At 42.0% G+C, this 19,120-nt stretch overlaps 2 protein-coding genes across 3 annotated transcripts in view; one reads left to right on the forward strand and one right to left on the reverse strand.

The window, feature by feature from the left end:
* CHRNA7 (cholinergic receptor nicotinic alpha 7 subunit) overlaps positions 1 to 19,120 on the reverse strand; it is an 880,272-nt gene that overhangs the window by 495,975 nt on the left and 365,177 nt on the right. The window lies entirely within an intron of this gene.
* OTUD7A (OTU deubiquitinase 7A) overlaps positions 1 to 19,120 on the forward strand; it is a 370,474-nt gene that overhangs the window by 197,157 nt on the left and 154,197 nt on the right. For both annotated transcript variants that reach the window (XM_050795833.1, XM_050795834.1), the window contains 2 exons: positions 13,729 to 13,823; positions 15,543 to 15,697. In XM_050795833.1, coding sequence (XP_050651790.1) covers positions 15,547 to 15,697 — 151 coding nt within the window. In that variant the 5' untranslated portion in view covers positions 13,729 to 13,823; positions 15,543 to 15,546. The remainder of the gene's footprint in view (positions 1 to 13,728; positions 13,824 to 15,542; positions 15,698 to 19,120) is intronic.

Below are 19,120 nucleotides of genomic sequence, written 5' to 3' on the forward strand. Positions count from 1 at the left end.
CCAAATGCCCATCAGTGATAGACTGGATAAAGAAAATATGGGATCTTCATGGCATATTTCTAGATTGCAGCTCTGACTCAGATGGACACAGCAGCATTCCGAAGCTTGCATCGTATTTCTAGCTCCAGATCTACTACAAGAACAAACCAGCAATCCTGAGAGGACCCACAGACCCTCTGAAGGAAGCAGACTGCTCCTGCAGGACCCAGGAGACGCCCCAAATACTGTGAGTGCCCCACCTATGGAAGTGGGAAAGGGAGATCCTGCTCTCCCAAACACACACCTCCAGTGGAGAAACTGAAGGTCTGTTTGCAGGAGAAGTATCCAACCTTAACTGGAGCTGAGTCAGTTTGGAGTACTGAGTGAAATATAGGGGTAGATGAAGCAGTGGGAAAGGCCCTGGGAGCTCCCTGGTCCCCAAGCAGGCCATTCCTACCTGGCACTACAGGGATCCTTCAGGAGGGAAGCCAGAGGAGTGGGGAAAAACACCACAGGGCAAAGGAAGTCTCCAGCTGAACTTTGTAACAATTTGAACTGGGTAGGAAGCCCCTTTGCCAGAACTCAGGGGAGGGTGCAAATCTGTTGTGCAGACTCTCCGCAGGCGGGGAGTAGAACGCAGCCCTTTTCTTTTCCAGCTGGGAAGCAGGTAACCTGGGGCAGGTTCTCAACTCTGCTTGCCCACTGCCTGGAAACAGACTTGGGACTGTTAGGGGAGGCACGGTTGGAGTGAGACCAGCCCTTCAGATTTCACAGGGGCTGGGTGAGGCCTGTGACTGCTGGCTTTCCCTCACTTCCCTGACAGCCTGCATGACTCAGCAGAGGCAGTCATAATCCTCATAGGTTCACAACTCCACTGACCTGGGAACCTCACCCTCATCCCTCACTGGAGCCACAGCAAGACGCACCCAAGGACAGTCTGAACTAAGACACACCCAACCCTACTCCCACCTGATGGGCCTTCCCTATCTACCCTGGTAGCTGAAGACAAATCGCATATAATCTTGGGAGTTCTAGGACCCCACCCACCACTGGTTCTTGTCCATACTACCACAGCTGATGCTCCCTGGAAAGTGCCACCTCCTGGCAGGTGGCCAACCAGCACAAAAAAAGAATATTAAACCACCAAAGCTAAGAACTCTTGCAGAGTCCTTTTGACCCCACCACCAGCTCCAGGAGAACGGGTGCTAGTGTCCACAGCTGAGAGACCCATAGATGGTTTACGTCCTGTGCATTGTCCTGTGCAGACAATACCCAGTACCAGTCTGGAGCCAGGTAGACTTGCTGGATGGCTAGACCCAGAAGAGAGACCACAATCACTGCAGTTCAGCTCACAGGAAGCCACAATTACAGGAAAAGCAGGAGAGTGCTACATCAAGGGAACACACCGTGAGACAAAAGAATCTGAACACCAGCCTTCAGCCCTAGACCTTCCCTCTGGCAGAGCCTACCCAAATGAGGAGAAACCAGAAAACCAACCCTGGTAATATGACAAAACAAGGCTCTTTAATACCCCCCCAAAAATCACACTAGTTCGCCAGCAATGGATCCAAACCAAGAAGAAATCCCTGATTTACCTAAAAAATAATTCAGAAGGTTAGTTATTAAGCTAATCAGGGAGGCACCAGAGAAAGGCAAAGCCCAATGCGAGGAAATCCAAAAAAACCTCTGTAAAGCATAAATCAAAACAAAACCTCTGTAAAGCATAAATCACACAGGATGTATAAAACAAAAAGACAAGTTAAAAAGCAAAAACAAAAAAACCAAGGTACACAGGCAACAAGTAGAACAATGAATGCAATGGTACCTCGCATCCCAATAATAACATTGAATGTAAATGGCCTAAGTGCTCCACTTAAAATATGCAGAACTGCAAAATAAATAAGAACTCACCAATGAACTATCTGCTGTCTTCAGGAGACTTACCTAACACATAAGGACTCACATAAACTTAAAGTAAAGATGTTGAAAAAGGCATTTCATGCAAATAGACACCAAAAGCAAGCAGCAGTAGCTATTCTTAGACAAAACAAACTTTAAAGCAACAGCAGTTAAAAGAGACACAGAGGGACCGTTATATAATGGTAGAAGGCCTTGTCCAACAGGAAAATATCACAATCCTGAACATATATGCACCTAACACTGGAGCTCCCAAATTTATATAACAGTTACTAACAGACATAAGAAATGAGATAGACGGCAACACAATAATAGTGGGGGACTTCAATACTTCGCTGACAGCACTAGACAGGTCATCAAGATAAAAAGTCAGAGAAACAATGGATTTAAATTGTACCTTGGAACAAATGAACTTAACAGATATATACAGAACATTTCATCCAACAACCACGGAATACACATTCTATACAACAGCACATGGAAGTTTCTCCAAGATAGACCATATGATAGGCCACAAAATGAGTCTCAATAAATTTAAGAAAATTAAAGTATATCAAGCACTCTCTCAGACCACAGTGGAATCAAACTGGAAATCAATTCCAAAAGGAACCTTCAAAACCGTGCAAATACATGGAAATTAAATAACCTGCTCCTGAATGATCATTGGGTCAAAAGTGAAATCACGATGGAAATTTAAAAATCATTCAAACTCAACGACAATAATGGCACAACCAATCAAACCTCTGGGACACAGCAAAGGGGATACTAATAGGAAAGTTCATAGCCCTAAACACCTATCAAAAAGAGTGAAAGGGCACAAACTGACATTCTAAAGTCACACCTCAAGGAACTAGAGAAGCAAGAACAAACCAAACCCAAACCCAGCAGAAGAAGGGAAACAACCAAGATCAGAGCAGAACTAAATGAAATAGAAACAACAACAACAAAAAAATATATATATAAAAGATAAATGAAACAAAAGCTGGTTCTTTGAAAAGATAAATAAAATTGATAGACTACTAGCAAGATTAACCAAGAAAAGAAGAGAGAAAATCTAAATAACCTCATTAAGAAACAAACAGGAGATATTACACGACAGAAATACAAACGATGTGACACCACAGAAATGCAAAGGATTATTCAAGACTATTGTGAACACCTTTACACACATAAACTAGAAAATCTAGAAGACATGGATAAATTCCTCAAAAAATACAATCCTCCTAGCTTAAATCAGGAAGAATTAGATACCCTGAACAGACTAATAACAAGCAGTGTGATTGAAATCTTAATTTAAAAATTACCAGCAAAAGAAATCCAGGACCAGATGGATTCACAGCAGAATTCGACACTATTCCACAAGACAGAGAAAGAAGAAAGCCTCTCTAATTCATTCTATGAAGCCAGCCTCACCCTAATACCAAAACCAGGAAAGGACATAACCAAAAAAGAAAACTACAGACTGATATCCTTGCTGAACATAGATGCTAAAATCCTTAACAAAATAATAGCTAACAGAATCCAGCAACATATCAAAAATATAATTCACCATGATCAAGTGGGTTTCGTACCAGGGATGAAGGGATGATTTAACATGTGCAAGTCAATAAATGCAGCATACCACATAAACAGAATTTAGAACAAAAATAACGTGATCATCTCAATAGATGCATAAAAAGCATTCAACAAAGTCCAGCATCGCTTTATGACTAAAACTCTCAGCAAAATTGGCATACAAGGGACATACCTCAATGTAATGAAAGCCATCTGTGACAAACCCACAGTCAACATAATACTGAATGGGAAAAGTTGAAAGCATTCCCTCTGAGAACTGGAACAAGACAAGGATGCCCACTCTCACCACTCCTCTTCAACATACTACTGGAAGTCCTAGCCAGAGCAATAAGAAAAGAGAAATAAAGGGCATCCAAATTGGTGAAGAGGAAGTCAAACTGTCACTGTTTGCTGACAGTATGATTGTTTACCTTGAAAACCCTAAAGACTCCTCCAGAAAGCTCCTAGAACTGATGTAAGAATTCAGCGAAGTTTCTGGATACAAGATTAATGTACACAAATTGGTAACTCTTCTATATACCAGGAAGGACAAAGCAGAGAATCAAATCAATAACGCAACCTTTTTTCTAACAGCTGCAAAAATAAAATAAAATACTTGGGAATATACCTAACCAAAGACGAAAGACCTCTACAAGGAAAACTACAGAACACTGGTGAAAGAAATCATAGATGACACAAACAAGTGGAAACACATCCCATGCTCATGGATGGGTAAAATGAATATTGTGAAAATGATCATACTGCCAAAAGCAATCTACATATTCAATGCAATCCCCATCAAAATACTACCATCATTCTTCACAGAAGTAGAAACAACAATTATAAAATTCATATGGAACCAAAAAAGAGCCTGCATAGCCAAAGCAAGACTAAGCAAAAAGAACAAATCTAGAGCATCATGCTACCTGATTTCAAACTATAATGTAAGGCGATAGTCACCAAAACAGCATGGTACTGGTATAAAAATAGGCACGTAGAGTAATGGAAAACAATAGACAACCCAGAAATACACCCAAATACTTAACAGCCAACTGATCTTCGACAAAGCAAACAAAAGCATAAAGTGGGGAAAAGACACCCTTTTGAACAAACAATGCTGGGATAATTGGCTAGCCACATGTAGGAGAATGAAATGGGATCCTCATCTCTCATCTTATACAAAAATCAACTCAAGAGGGATTAATAACTTATATCTAAGACCTGAAACTATAAAAGTTCTAGAAGATAACATTGGAAAACCACTTGTAGACACTGGCTTAGGCAAGGATTTCATGAGCAAGAACTCAAAAGCAAATGCAATAAAAACAAAGATAAATACCTGGGACTTAATTAAACTAAAGAGTTTTTGCATGACAAAAGGAACAGCCAGCAGAGTAAGCAGACAACCCACAGAGAGGGAGAAAATCTTCACAATCTGTACATTTGACAAAGGACTAATATCCAGGATCTGCAACAAACTCAAACAAATCAGTAAGAAAAAAAAAATCCCATCAAAAAGTGGGCTAAGGATATGAATAGACAGTTCTCAAAAGAAGGTGTACAAATGGCCAACAAACGTGAAAAAATGCTCAACATCTCTAATGATCAGGGAAATGCAAATCAAAACCACAATGTGATACTACCTTACTCCTGCAAGAATGGCCATAATAAAAAAAAGTCAACAAACAGTAGATGTTGGCATGGATGTGTTGAACAGGGAACAGTTCTACACCGCTGGTGGGAATGTAAACTAGTGCAGCCACTATTTTACATTCCAGAAAAACAGTGTGGGGATTCCTTAAAGAACTAAAAATAGAACTACCATTTGATCCAGCAATCCCACTACTTGGTATCTACCCAGAGGAAAAGAAATCATATATACTTGCACACGCGTGTTTGTAGCAGCACAATTCATAATTGCAGAATCATGGAACCAACCCAAATGCCATCGATCAATGAGGGGATAAAGAAACTGCAGTATATTTATACAATGGAATACTAGTCAGCCATAAAAGGAAATGAATTAACATCATTTGCAGTGACCTGGATGATATTGGAGACTATTATTCTAAGTGAAGTAACTCAGGAATGGAAAACCAAACATCGTATGTTCTCACTGATATGTGGAAGCTAAGCTATGAGGACGCAAAGGCGTAAGAATGATACAATGGACTTCGGGGATTTGGGGGGAAGGATGGGAGGGGGGCAAGGATAAAAGACTACAAACAGGGTTCTGTGTATACTGCTCAAGTGATGGGTGCACCAAAATCTCACAGATCTCCACTAAAGAACTTACTCCTGTAACCAAACACCACCTGTACCCCAATAACTTTTGGAAAAAATTTTTTTAAAAGTTTAAAGAAAATGTGAATATACACCATGGAATACTATGCAGCCATAAAAAGGAATGAGATCATGTCCTTTGCAGGGACATAGTTGGAACTGAAAGCCATTATCCTCAGCAAACTAACACAGGAACAGAAAACCAAACACCACATGTTCTCACTTACAAGTGAGAGCTGAACAATGAGAACACATGGACACAGGGAGGGGAACAACACACACTGGGGCCTGTTGGGGGGATGGGGGGATGGTGAGCATCAGGATAAATAATGCATGCAGGGCTTAATGCCTAGGTGATGGGTTGATAGGTGCAACAAACCACCATGGCACACCTTTACCTATGTAACAAACCTGCACATCCTGCACATGTGTCCTGGAACTTTAAATTAAATTTTTAAAAACGTGTGTGTGTGTGTGTGTGTGTGTGTGTGTGTGTGTTTGTTTGTTTAGCCCAAGACCCAACACTCACCATCTTTTTCAGTGTGGAAACACCAAAGTTGTTCCCACTAAAGTTAGGAGCAAAGCAAAGATGCCCATAACCTCTCATAATATGTAATATTATATTGAATGCATTAATCAAGGAAATCAGGCAGGATTGGGAAATAGAGAGATACTCCATCTCAAAAAAAAAAAAAAGTTAACACAAACTATATTTGCATTTGATATGATTGTGTATCTGGAATACTAAAAAAACTATGGAAAATTGCTATAAATTGTAAGAATTTAGTAAAATAGCAAGATATAAATTTAGCACAGAGAAATCAATAGCTTTGATTCGAGCAGGAGAAATGGAAAGAGTAACTGTGTAATATGCTATCATTCCTGATTTTATTAAGAACTAGGATTCGGTGAGGGAAGGAGGTTCATCTGTCAAAGAGATTAGGTTAAGTAAAAACTCTGAAGTCTTCTATTTGAATTGGAAATATTAGAATGAACTCAAAATTTAGTCTTTATTAAACATATTTCTTAGCTCTCCAAGAAGTCCTGTAAACAATGACTAAACCACTAGTTATGGGTACACCAAGCGCCCAGATTGTGGTCTTGAAAAACCGTTCTCAATAAAGAAGACTGATAGTTCTTTGGAGAAATGTCGAATTCTAGATCCGGAACAGTAAATGTAGAAAATGGACCTGAAACATTTTGTCACCCAAGATATATAGAAAAGACTCTGTCAGCTGCGCTAGTGTCAAGGGAACTTGATTCAGAACTTAAGCATCAATAAAGACAACAACTGCTCTATACTGGACAGATCAAAATGCATAAAATATGTTTAAATCGAGGAATGCAAAATATTTCAAAAAAAGGAGTAACAAATTGATCCCATTGAAAGAAGCTAGTGAACCAACTTGTCCAAGTAAAATGATGAATTAAAAGGTCATAAATAAAGCATCCATCTTGCCTTTTCTATTAGATGTCTACCACTGGGTGACCAAATAGTAGATTAGTAGAAGTTTCCCTTTAAGAATTCCAGCTAATAAATAAAGAATGAATGAAAGAATTGTACTGCCAGTATATGCAACCCCTCTTGAATTGCTGGGTCTAGGCAATGATCATCAGTGGCTGCTACCATTGCAGGCAGAGACAGATACTCAGTGCCTACTGATGGAAGAAGACAGCACCAAAATGTGCCCCAAATTGAACCTGAATCAGATTGAGTCTTATATCCCAGTGCTGATTTACATGAAATAGAGAGGACAGAAGAGCACATGACATGGCACCAGAGGAGCAATCAGTAAAAGCCAGATGATAGAAAACTCTAGAGAAAAATATATACATCAGATTTTTCAACAGAGGAAAAAAGACGGAGGCAAAATCTGTAGATTAAAAAAGACGTATCAACCAATTACAATAAGAGATCTTACTTGAATTCTGATTCAAGTAAGATGAACAACAAACTGAAAAATATGTGAACTTATAATGTTTGATATCATTGGAAATTTGCACACTGGAAATTTGCACAATGGATATTCTTCATTCTTAAATGAAGAATTATTGTTAATTTTTAGGTGGGATTATGGTACTGTGGTTATGTTTTAAAGGGTCTTTTAGAGAGAGAGAGATGGAAGTAGTTGTGGATGAAATAATGTGTTATCTGGAATTTGCTTCAAAATGATGTGAGCAGGGGAAGGGTTGGAGATAGAGAAGGAGCATGGTTGGCTAAGAGTTGATAATTGTCATGCCTAAGGGATGGGTGCATTGGCTTTAATATACTTTTCTGTCTACTTTTATGCATATTTAAATATTTATTGGAAAAATATTTTTAAAATATATACCATCACTTAATTCTGTGTTCTCCTTATTAGCCTAAAAGTCTAAGCTCAAGAGTAGACAGACTGGGATGTTGAGGTGCCATTTAATATTTCTAGTGCCCCACTTTCTCCTGTCATTTAAACTACTGTTTAACTCGTATTAAGAACCATTGAAGAATTTGATATGTCATTGATGAATATATCATTTCAATGCATGTAAGACAAAACTCCAGTAGATCCTACACTTACTGCTAATCCCAAAGGTATACATTTTAGTAGAGACTTTTCTTCCATCTTTCCATGCTATGAGAAAATTGTGAAACAGTACAGTTGAGTGAGTGTCAGCTAAGGAAATGTTTTGCTTCCAGTCATGGGTTTATGCACATATTTTATTTTAAAGGCACCAGATGCTCTGAGAGCCAGCACAAGGCCCAGTCATGGCCCCTGAACAGAAGGCATGTCTCCCTCCCATTGAGCCCATTGGGTGTCCAGCCCAGGGCACCTGCTAGACAAGTGAAATGGGCTCAGTGCCCACACGTGTGCCTTCTCCGAGCCCCAGGTGCACGTGGTGGGCCCCAGCACTGCCCGCTGTTGCTGCTGGAGCCTTCCTTGGTTCCAACCACACAATGCATTTGAGAGTATCAGCTTCACCAAGGGGAAAACTAAAGAGTGAAATGATCCCGCAACAATGCGAACAACTTCAGTGTGCCCCACAGACTTTCCCATAGCCTCTTCTGTTTGATTTTCACACAGCCCAATCTGTCGCTGTCTGGCCAAACCTCTCTTCTTATTCCTCAGTAAGAAGCACCTCCCCTCTCCTCACCCAGGACTTTTTACATTGAATTTCCTGGAGAAATTGCTTCATCACAGTCCAAATTGCTGTTAGACTCATCTTTATCTCTAGCTTGCATTGTGGAGGTTATATAAGTAATATACGTGGCCAAGCTTTGGAAATGATGATGTGCTCTGTGCATTGGAATGTTTGGCAGAGCCAAACTTCCCAGAACTCATGCCCCCGCACTGAAAGACACCGGGCTTTCTTACCTTTCATCTGACCCATGCAAATGCTCTGGAAGATGTGTTTCCCTAACGTGGCATCCACTGAAGCCTTTGTCCCCTAGTGCACCACACTTGCCCAAGGTCACAATGGCAACTGGCAGAGGACGAGCCACACACGCAGGCTCGTAGAGTGTTGACATCTGAGTTGAGACGGCCAATTCATTTCACCAGGGAAGCCCAGGCATCTGATCTCCTCACCAGGGTGGGCTTCCTCGCCAGGCCAGACAGGATGAACGCATGCCTGACCTTTTTTCATATTTAACCATTTACCCGCTTAACAGGGATGTATAAATGTATGGGTAGTCAAGGGCGGATTCTCAGTACCAGAACAGTACATTTGCCTATTGTTTTAATCTATGTCAATGGTAATAATAGTAATAGTGTGTGTTCTTTCAGTATCGTCTCATCTCACTGTATCCTTACTGCAATTCTAAAGAGGCAGAGTTTTTCTCACCCTCATTGCTCAGATGTGACAACCAAGGCTTCAAGAAGTGAAGTGCCCTTTCCAGGGTTGCAGGGGCTTTGCACCCAGCCAGGCCATCAGCTCCCAAGCCTGCGCTTGACCCCAGATCTGTTCATCCACCCCTCTGTTCCCTTATCCGTGTGTTCAGTGTGCTGTATCATCAAACAGACCTGATGAAAGCAAGCTCCCGCTCCCCACTCACTTGCGTGCCCCTGCCCGTGGCCCTCACTGGCCCTCTCTGAAGTCAGTCTCTCTGGCTGTGATGGGTGTTCACTCGGCTGCCTCCGAACCACCTGCCTCCCAAGCAGCAGCTCTGAGCTCATGCCCGGGCCCGGCAACCCTGTGGAGCCAGGGGTAAAGGAAGAATGGTCATGCTGACCTTGCCTTCATTTAAAAGGCTGATATTTTGTTCATCAAGGATATTTTTGCACTACATTTTTCTTTTGCAAATATAGCACTAAAATGTTGTTTATGTTGATTCCTGAGTGTTTTTGCATCCCCTTAGATTCTGCAGCAGTGGCAGGTGCCGCCTCGCCTCACCTTAGTTTTGGCCCTGGTGTGTGCCAGGCACTGTGACCAGGAGGATAGAAAGGAGGATGAAGTAGATCCCAGCTCTCAGGCAGCTGGCCCTCTGTTGAGAGAGATTTTAAAGGCATTCACTACCCTGCTCGCTGCCCTAGGAGTGAAGAGTAACCTCCAGGCATTCATTCACCCATAGTCTTCCTGTACCTGTCCCCAGGGTTCAGACCACAAGCCTCTGCCACCATCTCCCAGTGTTCATTCTCCATCTACTCATTTTATTGCCTTTCAGTGTCCAGTTATGATGTCTACAGACAAATATAGCAATGTTTTATTTGAGCTTCACTGAAACAGAAATTTGTTTGTTTGTTTGTTTGTTTATTTGTTGGAGATGGAATTTCACTCTTGTTGCCCAGGCTGGAGTGCGCGATCTCAGCTCACTGTAACCTCTGCCTCTCGGGTTCAAGCGATTCTCCTACCTCAGCCTCCCAAGTAGCTGAGATTATAGGCACCTGCCACCACACCTGGCTTTTTTTTTTTTTTTTTTAATTTGTAGAGACAGGGTTTCACCATGTTGGCCAGACTGCCCTCAAACTCCAGACCTCAGGTGATCCACCAGCCTCGGCCTCCCAAAGTGCTGGGATTACAAGTGTAAGCCACCATACCTGGCCAAAACAGAAGTTAATGAAAAATGTATCCTGAGGCAGTTTGGGTCTTTATCCTGCTACACCTCTGTCTTGCAATTTTGCTCTCTCTGGTTGGACCAGTTCCTCCACTAAGTGTCTTCCAAATCCAGCAGTTGGTCTTTGAGACCTGTGTGTGTGTGTGTCTGTATCTCTCTGCTTACTGGGGAGCTCCTGGGGCGGCTCAGGGGGCTCATAGTTCCCACACAGTCCCTGCAGTCATGGCCAGAACAGATTAGCAGCTCCATGAAGGTTGCTTAAGTGAGAAATGAACACTGCAACCTCGGATACGGGAAGGAAGACGGAATTGAAGGCAGGAGCCCCCACCAGTTTAACCCTCTGTGATTCTAAGCCAGGGCACTAGAGGTAGACCCCTTATTCCTGCCTTCAGCAAGCTGGTGGCAGCAGTTTTCTTGCTCAGTGGAGACTTGGGAAGGCAAGGGTGGTCTCAGGGTCCCTGTTGAGAGTTCATTCAGTGGCTCATGATTAATGTTTGTTGAGCATGTACTATGGGCCAGTACATTTTGTGCATGAATTCCTTAAAATTTCATAATAACTGTGAGATACTATTATTATTCTAATTGTATTGATGAGGAAACTGAGGCATGGAGAGGTGATATAACATGCCTAAGGTCACACAAAGTATGTGAACCATTTTGGCCCCAGGGACTGATTCCAGGGCCAACCCTCTTCCCCACATGGCACTGCCCCTCCTAAGGCAAAGTCACCAGGCATTGACGGGACACATCACTCTCCCCAGGGTGGCTGATGAGACCTTCAGAGACGTTCTGTCTAAGGGCTAGGATGCATGGAGGAGAGCAGGAATGCAGGGCCAGGGCACGGCCACCCAGAGCCTCAGGCTGTTCGAAGCGGCTGAGTGAGTGCTTTAGACCACACAGGGTAGGTTGAGAGGCACCGTGCATGCTTGGGAGGATGGCCCAGGTAACTGGGGGCCAGTGTCCCCACCAGCCCAGCCCCTCCCATATCATCATGGGACATGAATGTGAGGATGTGGTGATGGTGGCAGTGTGAGATTTAACAAATACATCTGGAAGGCCAGGTGCGGTGGCTCCCACCTGTAATCCCAGCACTCTGGGAGGCCAAGGTGGGCAGATCACGAGGTCAGGAGATCAAGACCATTCTGGCTAACATGGTGAAACCCTGTCTCTACTAAAGATAAAAAAAAAAAAAAAAATTAGCTGGGTGTGGTGGTGCATGCATGTAGTCCCGGCTACTCGGGAGGCTGAGACCGGAGAATGGCATGAACTTGGGAGGCAGAGCTTGCAGTGAGCCGAGATCGTGCCACTGCACTCCAGCCTGGGCAACAGAGTGAGACTCCATCTCAAAAAGAAAAGAAGAAGAAGAAGAAGAAATAAATCTGGAAGCAAGATAAACACAGTAGCTTCTTACCACACAAAACATTCATTTTAAGTCCACACTTTAATCTATGTTTGCATTAAGGACATGATACAGAGGAGGAGATATGGACATAATTTTAACTGCCATTCTGGTGAAAGCTCATGAAGTTCACAGTACAGCAACCTGGCATAAGTATAAATGGGCTGAGATTACACAATTCACTGCCGCCAAAAGGTGGGGCAACCCAAGTGTCCATAGATGAATCAACTGATATGTAAAATGTGATCTATACATGCAGTGGAATATTAGTCTACCTTAAAAAGGAAGAAGATTCTGACACATGCCGACAGCATGCAGCAACCTTGAGGACAGTATGCTAAGAAGAATAAATGAGCCACAGAGGACAAATCCTATATGATCCCATTCACGTAAGGCACCCAGAGTAGTCAGATTCACAGAGACAGAAAGTAGAATGGTGGTGGCCGGGGCCTGTGGGGAGAGAGGAATGCAGAGTTAGTATTTCATGTGTACAGAGTTTCAGTTTGGGAAGATGAGAAAGTTCTAGAGTTGGATGGAAGTGATGGTTGCTCAACGGTGTAAAGGTACTTAATGCCACTGAACCTTACACTTAAAAATGGTTAAAATGGCAAACTATCACAAGAACAGAAAACCAAACACCGCATATTCTCACTCATAGGTGGGAACTGATCAATGAGATCACTTGGACTCGGGAAGGGGGACATCACACACCGGGGCCTATTATGGGGAGGGGGGAGGGGGGAGGGATTGCATAGGATTTATACTTGATGTAAATGACGAGTTGTAAATGGGTGCAGCACAGCAACATGGCACAAGTATACATGTGTAACAAACCTGCACGTTATGCACATGTACCCTAGAACTTAAAGTATAATACAAAAAAATGGTTAAAATGGTAAATTTCATATTATGTATATTTCACCACATAACTGAGATTGAATGTACTGGTGTGGTATGTGCTAATAAAGTTTAAAACAGCTCTGTAGGCTGGGCGCGGTGGCTCACGTCTGTAATCCCAGCACTTTGGGAGGCCAAGGCGGGTGGATCACAAGGTCAGGGGATGGAGACCAACCTGGCTAACATGGTGAAACCCTGTCTCTACTAAAGATACTAAAAACTAGCCGGGCGTGGTGACAGGCGCCTGTAGTCCCAGCTACTCGGGAGGCTGAGGCAGGAGAATGGCGTGAACCCGGGAGGTGGAACTTGCAGTGAGCCGAGATCGCGCCACTGCACTCCAGCCCCTGCGACAGACAGAGCAAGACTCCGTCTCAAAAACAAACAAACAAAAAAGAAAAATACAGCTCTGTGCTGTGCAAGTGATCCTCACTGAAATAGAAGTGCTTGCTAAAACGAGGGAAGCTGAGACAGCCCCTGGCCAGGCCCAGGCATGGGAGATGGTGGTCAGCTGGTGAGCAGTGACCTGTAGGGCCCAGGAAGACAGAGTACATGCCTCAGGCGATTGGCCAAGGCCAAGATCCAGCCTCCTGTGACAAAAAGCCAAGCCTTCGGCCTCAGTCTGAGGGTAAGGAGATCACATGCTCTTGTTTTCTGATCTGTCCCCCAGGTGGCAGTGACAAAAGAAGAGACTCTCCCGGCCGAAGCCCCGGTGCATGGAGAGAAGGAAGAAATCAATTTCCTAATTGGTACCATATACATCAGGTCAAATAATTTTCTTATTTTCTAGCCGCATCAACTAAAAATTATACCCAGTAGGAGCTGTGTGCAAGATGGGGTGGTCACAATGAATGTCCCTGAGGGTATGGACCTCCCTGCCTGAGACCCTCAGTCCTCAGGGTCTTGCACATTAGGTGAGCTCATTTCCTGCATTCCTACAGAAAAACAGGAGTGCTCAGAGAAATGAAGCCCATGTCACAGCTGGACAAGGGCAGGGCCAGGGTCACATCAGGCTATGTGCCTGGCTCTAAAGCATGGGCCACTGACACAGGACCTACCCCACCAAGCGGCACCCATCCCAGTGGGTTTCTGTGAAAGAAAGAACAGAGGACAGTCATCAATAGTATGGGATTCAAACTCACCCCCACAATCTGTAAAATTAATTACATGCTTACTAGCATAAAATTCTCCATTGCCTGTAATGGAGTCTGCAGACTTTTTCCGTAAAGTTCCAGGCAGTAAATCTTTTCAGTTTTGTGGGCCTCAGGGTCTCTGTTTTAACTCCTCAACTCAGCTGGGTGCAAAAGCAGCCGCAGGCAATATGCAAATGAGTGGGTATGGCTGTCTTCCCATAAAATTTCATTTACAAAAACGGGTGGCATACCACAGGTGGCCCGTGGTCCATAACTTGCGGACGTTTTATCTACACAAACACAAGGATGCATTTGTATTCCATCAGCAAAGACTGAGCACCCACTGGGGACCCCAGCACCTCTGACTCGTGTAAGTCTCTCTCACTTGCAATGTGACAGTTGCTTTTCCCCAGCAATCAGCTGCTGCAGTCAGCCTGGGTCAAGCTGCTGCACATCCGTTCTCTTTCTCTGGCTGGGATCATACTGCCTGGGAAATCTGACATTCTTCAGAATGTTGTTGGATTGATGGCAGCTCTTAGAGAGATGGCAGATAGTTTAGTAGCCATCTTCAGCAAGTGTGGTATTTCAGTCAACTGTGGATTAACCTGGAGTCTTTTCTACTAGCCAAGTAAGGGGTGAGGGCTGAAGGGGTAGGATGGCACACTGGTAAAGGCGTAATTGGAATAGAGTGGGTAACATTCATCACATTGTGAAAGTATTACAAGTCTATACAGTTCGGAAGAGGATTAGAAATCTAGCAACTCCAATTGAATTTTTCTAGGTATACTTAGGTGTTTGAAATTCTAAAATAATCTAGTCTTTTTTCCCCATCAGTTATTAGAATTAATAAAATGTAAGGTCAGGAGCACTGGAAATAGTGATGACCCCTTGCCTTAGTCTATCTGGGCTGCTATGTCAAAATACAATAGCTTGGGAGGCTTATGAACAATAGAAACGTATTCCACACATTACTAAAGGCTGGGAAGTCTGAGATCGGGGAACCAGCGGATTTCATGTCTAGTGAGGGCCCATTTCCTGCTTCTTAGATAGCACCGTCTCCATCACCTTGGAGATGAGATATCAACATATGAATTTGAGGAGGAAACACAAACATTCGGCTCATAGTACCCCTTCTCTCACATGGCATGTACAGAGGGATGACATTTTAGTTCAAATTATATAATATAATGTCTTGCATGAAGAATCAGGCAGTTGGACCAAACCAGTTCAGAAAAATATGACAGCAGGTGGAAATGGCTCCTCTTCTGTCCCTCAGGTCCCTGCATGTAGTTGTCACTTGCAGCTCCATTTCCGTCACGTGGTAAAATGCCTTTTCTCTTCTTTCCTGCAGATGGATGGTTTCTAGTGTGCTTCCAAACCCCACCTCGGCTGAGTGTTGGGCAGCACTTCTACATGATCCTATGACTCTTGATATGGACGCAGTCCTGTCAGACTTTGTTCGGTCCACAGGGGCAGAACCTGGTCTGGCCAGAGACCTGCTGGAAGGTAAGCCCACGTCCTTGTCCCCCCACACCACCATTGTGGGCATAACCACCTTCCAAATAAGAAGATTTCCAATACCTGATAACAGTGGTACTTGGACAGTATTTGGACTCTCAAAAGTGAAAGTGTTGGTGATAAAATTATTTTTGTTATTTTTATTTGGCTTATGAAATATATCACCCAACTCTTGACAGTAAAGTTGCCGTGAAGCACTAATTGGGCTTTGCCTTGTGTCACATCTTACTGATGTTGAGTCAAAATTTATCAATGATTATTATATTTAAGAAAATATATTCAATGGAGCAGAAATACAAAACATTCAAGAAAATACTTTTATGGGAGGCCTTAGTTTCATATCTCTGTGTTAGCTGAGACGAAAGTACTCTAGGCCAGGGTTTTTGGTGGAAAAAGCACCTACTATCCAGTAAAGTCACTGGGAGTAATTCACAAACAGGAAGACAGCCTTCATCCTCCAGCTTTTCACATAGATATCATTTGCTGTGTGAGAAATGTGCACCCTTCGTATGTGTGATGTTTTCAGATATTTATTCAGCTACAACCATAGTGAAGTAAAATGAAAGCTTAGATTCTGTGTCACTAAAATGGATTTACCTTTTTTTTTTTTTTTTTTTGGATGGTGGCAGTGGTATGCCACTGGTAGGAAGGACCAGTCACAACTTCTCAGGACAGTCAGCTGTGTGAGACGACAGAACTTTGTAATGTTTACTCTTTACTTCAAATGTATAAACTGCAATTTGTGGAGTTAGTAAATACTTGGTCAAGAATTGTAAGTCACAATGATTCTTGAAGTTACTTAGGGAAAATAAGAATTATTGTACATTTGCAGAAGTGGAGAGAACTATTCCATCGTATTGAAAATTAAGAACCACCTACTGGAGGGTTATCAGAAAATGGCAATGGCAAAAACATAGTTTTAAAATTTTCCCCAACCTCTTAGAATTTCAAACCAACTCCAAGTTTAGAATAAAATATGCTTAGAGTTTTTGCGATCTATGGAAATCACAATATGATTCTCCCTTCCTGCTAATTTATATGATATAATGTCTCCCTGTCAGTTTCCATTATTTTTGTTAAGTGGGCAGCAGAGTGGAGAAACAGGCTTGGAATAAGGTCGGCAGTGAAATCTGAGTTCGAGTTTAGATTCAGCCACTTATCATCTATGAGATATAGGACAAATTATTTTACTTCCGTTACCCTCAGATTTTTCTACGTTGAACTTAACCCACCTTACGAGGTGACTGTGAATATTAGAAGTTGTGATATAAAATGTGTGGTAAAGAAGCAGCATGTAACAGATGCTCAAAAAAGTATTTTCATAAGAACATGCTTGTGGTGGCCATTATTGGAATTAGTACTAAAATCAGTATTAATGTCTAGACAGTCTTAAATAGGAAGCAAGAGATGTCATCTCTTTTCTTTATTTTTTTTACTTATATTCTTCACATTAAGATACAGAAAAATTAAGTTTTTTGTGTCTAGTTCTATGAACTTTAACACATATATGGATTTGTGTTATTACTACCACTTTCAGGACACAGAAGCACTTCATCACCTCCAGATTCTCTGTCCCGATATCTTTTATAATCAGACCCTCCCCTACTCCAACCATTGGCAACCTGTGCTCTCTTTTCTATCGCTAGTTTTGTCTCTTTGCAAGAATGTCAGATAAATGTCCTACAGAGCCTAATCTTTGAAACTGGCTCCTTTTCATGCAGTGGGATTATTTCGAGACTCATCAAGTCATGTGTCAGTGGCCGGTTCCTTTTTGTTGCTGAGTAGTATTCCATTCTGTAGGTACACCACAATATATTTATCCACTAATCTGTCCAGGGGCATTTCAGTTGTTATCCATTTTTGGCAGTTATGACTAGAGCTTCTAGAAACATTTAAGAACAGGATTTTGTGAATATGGTTTTAATTTTTCTTTCTTTTTTTTTTTTTTTTTTTTTTTTTTTTTTTTTTTTTTTTTTGGTGACACGCAGTCTCGCTCTGTAGCCTAGGCTGGAGTGCAATGGCGCCGTCTCAGCTCATTGCAACCTCCGCCTCCCAGGTCCCAGTTCAAGCAATTCTCCTGCCTCAGCCTCCTGAGTAGCTGGGATTACAGCCGTGGACCACCATGCCCAGCTAATGTTTGTATTTTTAGTAGAGCCGGGGTTTCACCATATTGGCCAGGCTGGTCTTGAACTCCTAACCTCGTGATCCGCCTGTCTCAGCCTCCCAAAGTGCTGGGATTGTAGGTGTGAACCACCGTGCCCGGCCTAGTTTTAATTTTTCTAGGCTAAATACATATTAACCTTGTAAGAAACTGCCAACCTGTTTTCCAGAGTGCTGCACCATTTTGCATTCCCACCAGCAATGTCTGAGAGCTCCAGCTGCCCCACATCCTTGTCAACACTTGGAATTTCTTCCTTTTTTGTTTTTTCGTTTTAACCATTTGATAGCTGTGTAATGGTATTTCTTCATGGTTTTAAATTTCATTTTCCTAATAACTAATGACATTGAAAATTTTCATGCTATTTATCATCCATCTTTTTATTCTCTTTCATGAAATGTCCGTTCAAGCTTTTTGCCTATGTCTAAATTGAGTTGTTTACTTGAGTTTTAAGAGTTCTTTACATATTCTGAATATAAATCCTTTGTTCAGATATGTGATTTGCAACTATCTTCTCCCAATCTGTGCTTGACTTTTCAGTCTCTTAACAGGGCCTTTTACAGAGCACAGTTTTAAATTCTGATGCAGTCCAACTGACGTTTTTCTGGTATGGATCTTGCATTGCGTGACATATCTGAGAAATTTTGCATAACTCCAGATCATGAAGATTTTCTCAAAGTTGGGCTTTTAAAAGTTTTATACTTTCATGTTTTACATTTAGATCTACGACCCATTTGAGTTGGTTTTTGTATATATAATATGTGAGATTTAGGTCCAGATTCAGTTTTATGCATACAGATAACCAATTGTTTCAACATCATTTATTGAAAATATCCTCCTTCTTTCATTGAAATTGAATTGCCTTTACAGATTTCACAAAAAGCCAACTGAGGGTATTTGTAAGAAATATATTTCTGGACAGTGGTTCTGTTCCATTAATCATTATGTCCGTTCTTCTATCAACACTGTGCCATATTGATTTCTATAGCTCTGTAATGAGTCTTAAAATCAGATAGTGTGATTTTTCTAAATTTATTCTTTTTCAAAAGTGTTTCAGCTATTTTTTTTTTTTTTTTTGCCTTTCTGTGTGAACTTTAGGATCCACTTACCTCTATCTACTCTATCTATAAACTGTTTTGCTGAGATTTTGACTACAATTTTAGTAAATCTACAACTCAATCCTATGTTGTGTCTTTCAGTCCATGAAGGAATGCTATAATTTCCGTGTACTTGGGCCTCCATTAAGTTCTTTC

This window comes from Macaca thibetana, chromosome 7 (genome assembly GCF_024542745.1).
Source record: "Macaca thibetana thibetana isolate TM-01 chromosome 7, ASM2454274v1, whole genome shotgun sequence".
Taxonomy (NCBI): domain Eukaryota; kingdom Metazoa; phylum Chordata; class Mammalia; order Primates; family Cercopithecidae; genus Macaca; species Macaca thibetana.